The sequence below is a fragment of the Festucalex cinctus genome, chromosome 9 (genome assembly GCF_051991245.1).
Source record: "Festucalex cinctus isolate MCC-2025b chromosome 9, RoL_Fcin_1.0, whole genome shotgun sequence".
In the NCBI taxonomy this organism is placed as follows: domain Eukaryota; kingdom Metazoa; phylum Chordata; class Actinopteri; order Syngnathiformes; family Syngnathidae; genus Festucalex; species Festucalex cinctus.
In genome coordinates, this window is record NC_135419.1 from 5,630,565 (window position 1) to 5,639,677 (window position 9,113).

Below are 9,113 nucleotides of genomic sequence, written 5' to 3' on the forward strand. Positions count from 1 at the left end.
AAGGAAGTCTAGTATTTTAATAAAATATGAAGGTAAACCCATACATTTAGTATGTTTAGACATTAGGACTTGACAGTGATGACAAAATGCAACTGGGAGGATATCACTTGTAAAATCTTTAATGAAAACATGGAGTGTAAATAAAAACAAAACAGGATACAAAAACTAAGCACAGAAATATAGTGTCCAATTCAGCTACCATATTCTCCTTCAAGAAAAGTCACTGTCCTGTTTTCTCAGACCACTCTTTGTATCCTCCGGCGTAATTACGTGCACTGAAAAACAAGAACACACAGTGGTGCTTACTCCACGAGTAACAAATGCATCTGGACATGCTAAGCAACAAGAGTAAATAGACAGCCAAAGCCCATATGACTGTGCTTCGTTATGAGTTGATTAATTGTCTTACTTCAAGTAGCCAAGTTGGTTTACTTTGCTTGTGGCCATTGCCCCTCGTTTTCCCAGCTGGCAGTGAAAGACCAGCTCCGAGCTGCCCAACGGTGGCTTAGTGACGCCATATTTTGCCTTGAAGGCTTCTGGTTCCAAACCAAAGGCATCTTCGACTGCATCAACTAAGTTAGTGAAGTGAAACAAGATGGAAATATTTAAGACAAGAAAAACAAGTTGACTTCAATGACAACTTTCCATACTAGACTGAGCGGACTAGACCTGTATAAGGTCTATTAATTAATTGTATTTAAAAGTAAATGATGGAGAAAGAGCTAACCTGGGATATGAATAGATCCAGGTATGCGTCCCTTCTCCACTTCCTGTTGAGTACGGACATCAACAAGAAGTACGTTTTGGCCTTTATCCAAAAGTGCTTTCAGATCATCATATGATATATCTATAGCAGCTGTTAAAAAACAAAGAAATAACACAATGAATGTTTGAATGCATAAAACAAAAAGTCAGCATTTTTTTTATTTTTATTTAGGCCAGACCTCAAATGATAAGACATAATTACAGAGCGTGAAGCATTTCTTGCATAACTTGAGTAATAGGATTCCACACCTAACATGGGAGAATTAAAGTTTCATAATTGAGCCTGCACCAATCAGCACACTACACATATAGTAATTAGCTTACATGGTGGATCATATTTTCAACTTTTCAGCTTGGGCCTGAAGATTGTTAAGCCCGTACAATGGCCATGTACTGTAGTGCATTGTATAGTAAATTCATTGTAAAATGTACATCCAATCTCATTTACAGTGCCTTTTTTTAAGTAGGGCTGCACACAGGAAGATATTGGAAAAGTGTGCAATATACGATCTAGTTGTTGAATATAGCGATAGATATTGTGATATTTAACATGTACCTAAAGATATGACACAATTATCTAATGAAAGAATTACTTTTTATGCAGCAAAAAAAAAAAAAAAAAAAAAGCGATATTAATGCATTAGTTATTTGTATAGAATATTGTGCAGCCCAGGAAAACATTAAAATAGTGTAGTACGACAAAAGTACGTGATTTTGTCTGCATAGACAGATCTGTATGGTTAAATAGGCATGTCAACGTTTTTTGTGTGTGTTTTTGTTTTGCGTTGTTGCTCGGACGGCAGAGGCTGCTGCAGTATCTTCAAACTTCCGTGTTCGTTGCTTGCCCTTCAAGTGACAAATGCAGCATCGTGTTTTTAGGATGGCTTCATTTCCCATAGGTTTTTATCAAATATTTGAATGGCTCCTGTTTTTAAGCCTACACGGTTGTGTGTCTAAACTGAAAGTAAAATAAAAGGTCGTAACGAAATGTCTGCCCAAAAAGTAATAGGACTATATTCACTTACCTGAATTTGCCATTCTCGTAAATAATGTGAGACTGTATGCAGGAACTTTGCTCTTCAAATAATGACCATACACCACGGACTTACATAGCCGTGCCATAAGACTGCACCTTCTTCCTGGTGTTGTTTAGTGACAAATCATTGCTCTACTTTCAGAAAGGAGGCGGGACTTATATTATTCTCAACCAATAATATCAACGTATTTTTGTAACTCGGTAAATGAGTAAAAACAAATACCAGTCATAAAATGTTAAAGTGGTACGATATAAAAAGAGGATTATTTACTTTAGTTTATCAGATTGTCACAGGACTCCTTCCCAATTTCAGAGGCTTAATACGTTCTTTTAAAAATGATGTTCAACAATCTACCACATACATAAGTCACCGCATGTTCTGAAACAATGTTTTTTCGCACAAAAGAATAAAGCAAAAGCTGAGAAAATGTTTATTTGTTTACCTTTATGAAACAAAAGGGGACTCGTATTTTCTCCACAAAGGATTATTTTATTACAAAAGTTTCAGTCAAAAAATAACATTAACAAAAACTGTAGGCCTACTAGAAATCTACTTAAGTCAATTGCCAGCAAAACAGGTAGTTCTAGCCCTGAAATGTAGTGTATTACAAACAAAACAAAACCCTGATTGTGTATTTCCTATTTTTACACATTTCCTGATATGGTAAGTAATCCTCTCTAGGCATGTTTCCCATGTGTTTAAAATAAAACCATAATGTTCCTGTCTGGTTCACAATGTCCCTTCTGTGCTGTATGATGGGTTTCCAAGTCCATCAGCAGAGTCTCGCTTTGCGTTTCTCTTCTTATGACACCTCCAGAAAATCACAGCTGAGATGAGGAGCAAGAGAAGAATTCCTCCTCCAATAATACCTGCCAGCACTTCATAGTCTGATGAAGAGGGAGGATCATATCGCATGCAGGAAAACTCTGTGGGCATGCTGTGTCCTGCTTTGTTAACTGCCTCCACACATACCTTCGTTCCAACTTCCAAAGACCCCACCAAGCCTCGTCGAGAAGCTTCCCCAAACTCTGTAGCTTTTCCATCTTTTCCTTCCACCACCACTCTGTATTGAGTCACCACAGAGGTTGGAGCGCACCACTTCACCTCAACATTCCCCCTGTTTTCCCCCTTAAGGATTGGCACCAGTGATTGTAAGCGCGGCGGATGAGGAGTCTGGTCAGCCCCACTGATGCCAGGGCAGAGGCAACCAGTCTCTGCCAAGAGCTTGGCACAGGGCACCTGATTCTCCAAGCAGGGGTTGAATTTGCAGATCTCACGTTGTAGGGAACGTGTCCTTGTGGTGGCAACTACTTCTGGAGGACGTTTGCTGGTGGAGTCATCCTCTTCATCATAATCGTAATCTGCACCTAGACCAGTAATAAACGTGAAACGTGGACGAGTGATGGGAGGGACCGTAGAAGCAGCGTCAGTGGCGAGGTGGGAGTGAAGGAGAGGCCAGGCACTCAGAAAAAGGAGAAGTGCAGTCGGGTTCCTACGTAGTGATGTCATGTCTGTCGAGACATCACAAGGATGATTACAGTAACGATGCAATAATAATAATAATAACCCATGTTGACCAAACATCTGTCATTGTCAGTCTGTCAAGTCACTATAGCCTAATAGTATAATTTGTAATCGACTGAGTCATTTTTACTTTACTGTCAGAATATCAATAATAAATATAATTATGCTTGCTAAAAAAAAAAACTAAAAAAACACGTTTTTAATATTTTTTTATTTACTTATTTATGTCAATGTCTGTGTAGATTGTCAGTCATCCAGGTTATGATATTCTGCAATGATTAAATTGAAGTAACTGGAAAACAGAAAATTGTCATAAATTTTATGCAATTTTAAAGAAACATTTTATATTGAGCTAAATATTTTTTTTTATTTAAAATCATCTATAATTTTGTTTTTTTGGGGAGGGGAGGGGGGTGGGGGATTTTATGTATCCAAAGTACTATTTTTATTGATATTGGTGATTACGCAAAAGTTGAGCACACATAGTGGTATCAGTCTAAAAAAAAGTGGCATTGTGCATCCCTACAAATCAGCATAATTATGGAATCTTTACAAAGGTGAAAGAGGTGAAAGTCATTTTAACTAACTAACTAACTAACTAACTAACTAACTAACTAACTAACTAACTAACTAACTAACTAACTAACTAACTAACTAACTAACTAACTAACTTTATGCCGTGTAACACACATTGCACAGTATATCACATTAGACAATGCAGGCATATCTAATTGTAATGTGTCCATTTTTAAAATTATGTTCTCAATGCTTTAAAGAGAAAGAAAATAAACATCATTAATGATGATGGCTCAAACACATCAGGAAGTCTGGGACAATAAAAATAATCATCGTTTCCCTTTTAATAATAATAAATGATAATACATTTATTTTGTATAGAGCTTTTCAAGATACTTTTTTAGACACTCACGGACACTTAACAAGACAAAAACTCCCTGAGTAAGTACATTATGTTGGCGTTACCAAAACTTGAAGTGTGGAAAACACTTGATTTAAAAATGCAGACTAGAATAAATATTCCTGACTGAGCTTTACGAAAGACAAATATATGCCTACTACTGGAATTTCACCAAATGAGTGCACTGAAGAGCTCAGTGGTTTCCGTGGGAACTTAACGGTAATTCAAGTGTAACAAAAACTGTTCCAGATGACTGGTTTGTTTGAATGCCAACACGGATTACCCAATCACAAAGAATAAACCGTTGCATTGTTTTGCATTTGGGATGTAGAAAAGGAGATGGGTTTACTGTACCTGTTTGGTGATGATGAATATTTCAAGTGTCGTCTCAGTTGTTCCCCGTGAGTGTGCTTGCCGCTTTGTGTTCTCACTGTGAGTCTAAAAACTTTTCTCCTCCTCTTCAACATCCCCTCTTTTTCTCCCTTTGGTGCCTCTCCCTCCCCCTGTCTCTATTTCACATGCTGCCTCTGCTTTTTTTTTTTTTTTTTTTTTTTTAAAGCCATGTTTCCTTTTTCAATGGCGCTTCAAGCTACGATCACACTTTTATGTCTTCAGTGGAAATAATGTGAACATGTGTTTTCAGAACTGGGATGTGTAGCGTTACCATCATCTTGAGCACTGTTCAGCATACTAATTGTATTGCTGCATTGTGTGTGTTGTGTTTTTGCAGCTGTTGTCCATTATTTCAGCTAAAAGCCGTGTTTACAAACTTCCGGCAAGCTATGCAGGTGTTCTAGTGAATAGGGCATTAAGGTCAGCATCACTGTGTGCCTTTGCGAGTAGGGGGTGAGGAATGCATGCATGTTTATTTCTAATAGTCTCCATCCAGCTCATGAAGCCCCTATTGTGAGCTAAGCGGAACGATGTATGCTAACCCCCTTTGTGGGTTGAAGCTGGCAACAACGGCAAGGTCCTCTTATTCGAAACGGAAGTGGAAGTAAAAAAAAACATGCCTTTTTCTTGAGCAAATTCCTTCCTACATCATTTTTTCCTCTTCAAATAAAAGATTTTATATTGGAAAAATGCTCACTCTCATGTAAAAACAAACATCGTAGTGAGATCGTGTGAAAGTGAACTTTCCTGTCTTAATCTAATCGTGTTCATATGAAAGGAAGCCTATTTGATAACAAATGCGGTAGTAATAAATTATTGAAAAGATTAAACAACTCTTTGAATGGTTCAGCCAAATAAGACCACAGTACTCGTTTACGTACTTCAAGTGTCATACTGTTTGCACATTACACATGACACCAAAAAATGTAGTGTTTAGATGTCCACACAGTTGTGTGCATGTGTGGCTATTGGCCAGATGCACCGGATAAGAGAGAGTTTGTGCGAGCGTGTCAAAGGTCAACTATACCCACAACGACTGAGTATGAACAGATGGAAAACATTTTTAGGGAGGCGAAACATACAAAATGGTTGCACAAACCTACAAACAATTTACAATGAGCCCGAAGTTGTGTTTTGCGTTTCATAATTCAAGCAGCATCTCATTCAGAGTGTTGCTTATGATTCATTGAAGGTGTGGGAGTGCACGGAAAGAAGAAGTCACATATATATTTTTTTACTAGTTCTTGTAAAGTCACAGTTTTATCATTTGGAGCCAAGCCTTTTTTTTAATGAAAACATAGAAGAGTCACACATTTCTGTATGTCTACAGGTAGTGTTAGCTTAGCTATCTCGTCCAGCCCCCATGCGCCATTCTTTTCAGAAATGCGGGCGCTGATAAGTTTCACAAACCTGTAACTGGATGGTACACGTTGCTGTGGCTTATCAGACTTTGACTCATTTCTGAACAGTCTCTCCCCAGTCTGAAATCTTAATTATTTAAGCCCCTCCCCCACCTCAAATGTTCTTATTATACAGTATATATGCAATTAAATCCTTTTTGTTTGGTTGCTGCGTGGATGGCAGTTGCGTAGTTGGAAGTGAGTATCTATATGTATTTCCTATTAAGGGTAAAATGTACGTGCACAGCCAGTGACGGTTTTGAGAAATGTACTGTCGTCAATAAAACTATGAATATTCTTTGAGGAAGTTCAAGTTGCGGTAAAGGCACGTCAAAGATGATGACAGACTAGTGACACTTGAATGACAGTTTGTACAATAAACTTGATGGCTGTTGAGTCATTAGTCAGTTTTACAAATTTATAAACCAAACAGTGACGTATTTGCCATTTAAATTAGCAGCAGGACATTACTAACTGGTAAAAAGAAATACATTATTAGCATTCTTTTCACATTGCTATTTGCTCAGAGGGAGCGTTGCATTTCCAGGAATTTTGAACGAGCGTATCGGCATAATGAGCTATATATTTTTCAAATATTGAACAAAAAAAAGCTGATTATTTTCTGAACTGATGTTTTGAAGCAGATCTCCAACACTAATTGCGCATCCCTGACTTATGGGCGGAAAATCTTAGGTCATTGCTATCTTTGCGGTTTTAGTTACACTTTCACAGCAGTTACATTTGTGCTTGAAAGTTTACATACGCTAGTGGTGTGTAAACTTATGAGCACAACGGCACAAGTACAAAAGCTAAACATTGCTTAATGACACAGAAATGTGTCAATTTGTGATCAAATTTCACAGGCACATCTCTACTCATGTTTGTGTCTGTCAACCTCTGGAAATACACAGAATTTTGGATTTTATGGGACTTATGCTTTTTTTCCTCACATACAGTTGTGCTCATAAGGTTATATATCCCATTTTTATACTGTGTTTTGACATTGTAAAAAAAAATTCAGCTAGCAAGATGATGTCAAAAATGTAAAACTACTAATTACAACCCATGAAATATTTGGTGAAAATCAGGATCAAAGTGCAGATGCAGAAGGAACCTGCCAGCAATTCTTCTGGGTAATTATTATATCCATGTCACTCGACAATTTGCAGAGTAAAATTTTAAACTTCAGGAAAAAATGGAAAATGTTATATTTTTGGTACATGTCTGATGTTCAATGATATGAGGGACAGTTAAAAATATGAATATATTTGGCAGAGCCTTGTACACTCTGCTAAAGGATATTCTAGTACATGATTTTTGGAGTATCGCTAGACAACCAAACTAATGTTGGTCTTTAATAATTTTGCATAAGAATGTAATCTACAGGTAAAGAATTTATCTCGTGCAAGAAGAAGGGGAAAAAGTATGTGAACAACATGGATTAAAGCAAGAAAATGTCTTGAAAATGTATTTTTTGTGTTCCATTGATATTTTCCCCATAATGTGATTTTACCCAGTACCACTCCTTGTCCTGGAGTAATGAAGGACATGGAAATGTTGTCATTCCAAGATGAAAGTCGACTCACCTCTCAAGTTGTGCAATACAAGATATGTCTGCACAATGTAGATTCCGCTGCGGATATGATTGTTTAGTCTCCAGTGATTTGCCCACATGTTGTCTTCTGTAGCAACACGTAAAATGTCATTTGAGCTTGAGTTAACGTCTCAAAAACAGAACAGAGATTATTATGCATTATTATGCATGATTTGTTTACGCTGCCAGTGGACAACACAGCCTTGCTGATATTTTGTCGAAACTATGGTGCTATAAGGCCCCTGGGGAATAAATGAACCCAGAGTGAGTCATGCTACTGCAAATAAAAAGCAGCTTGCCAGTGCAGAATTCCACTCCCACCAGTACAGCATGTTTAAGCATGTCACACAAACCGTGCCATCCCAACCATTGAGCGATTGTTGGTGGTGTTACAACTTCATCACATGCTCATAGAAAATTATCCAAACTGTTTCTCAACGCAGTGAACACCAACTTTCAAGAGATTGACCTCCGCCCACTGAGCAAGTTCAAACCAATAAATTCCCTTCGGCTGTGTTCATCTCAGGACTTTTATACGAATGAGAAATGTGTGGGCCTCTTGTCATACTTTTGCCAGACAGATACTCATTCCCCTTCGACCCACACTTCTCTGAAGATTTCGCTATTCCCATTAACAGATCATCGTTAACACCACATTACTTTGAAAGCAAAATCCCAAGGAAGTTGTATGCGGCCAGCCTTTGTGAAGTTGTGTGAATTTCTATTTAAAAGCCTTTGTTTTGCTGTGAGTCCCAAGGGGACAATGCTGTTTCACTATTTCTGGAAGCGCTGAATGGTAACATGTGACCATGATGACGTTGCATCACCATCTAATGACTCATTCTTCAGTAGATGTTTGAGTGATGTTGAATCAAGGAAAAATGAAAGCATCTCGGAAAATTACATGATGGTTGTGTTAAATTCATGTTAGTCACAGTTTACAATTGTCATATTCCTGACAATTTCAATGAAACACAACTTTTGCACCAAAACATGAGCTAGAACATTGAGCACATTAGATAGTCCTGTTTTGAGATTGAGTAGAAATAATTTGTGTGTGACTTCTTGCCACAATATAAGAAATAATGAAAACAGCATTTTCGCATCTTCCACTTTTTTTGTGTCATTTCCAACTACGAATTAAGCTTTTTATTATTATTATTTATTTATTTATTTTTATTGTACTGAACTTTCTTTGTCACAAACGGTAGGTCCTATTGTATGCATAATAAAATGTTTCACTATACTTTTCAGACAACACTAATGCACACCTGAATAATCCAATCAGAGGTCAGGGAAAATGTGTAAAAATTAATGCTGAAAAACAAATTGGTGATGTTATCTGACTCACTTGCAAGCTATGCCCTTGCAGTTAGCAAATGTCAACATAACTGAACACTCTTGAGAGCATTACGTTATGATCATGCCTATAATAGTACAGAAAACAGCCAATATAGAACGTGAACACAACCTGTTATATATAT

General features: G+C 37.4%; 2 protein-coding genes across 2 annotated transcripts; both read right to left on the reverse strand.

Moving 5' to 3' along the window:
- Positions 1-103: 103 nt before the first annotated feature.
- tstd1 (thiosulfate sulfurtransferase like domain containing 1) lies at positions 104-1,949 on the reverse strand. Its single transcript, XM_077532703.1, has 4 exons — positions 1,791-1,949; positions 728-856; positions 410-572; positions 104-275 (listed from the first exon to the last, which is right to left on the reverse strand). Exons 1-4 carry the CDS (start codon positions 1,885-1,887, stop codon positions 221-223), a joined length of 444 nt encoding a protein of 147 aa, XP_077388829.1. The 5' UTR covers positions 1,888-1,949; the 3' UTR covers positions 104-220.
- A 321-nt stretch (positions 1,950-2,270) lies between these two features.
- LOC144026139 (LRRN4 C-terminal-like protein) lies at positions 2,271-4,728 on the reverse strand. Its single transcript, XM_077532702.1, has 2 exons — positions 4,597-4,728; positions 2,271-3,313 (listed from the first exon to the last, which is right to left on the reverse strand). The coding sequence occupies exon 2, from the start codon at positions 3,309-3,311 to the stop codon at positions 2,532-2,534; it is 780 nt and encodes a 259-aa protein (XP_077388828.1). The 5' UTR covers positions 3,312-3,313; positions 4,597-4,728; the 3' UTR covers positions 2,271-2,531.
- Between the last annotated feature and the right edge of the window lie 4,385 nt (positions 4,729-9,113).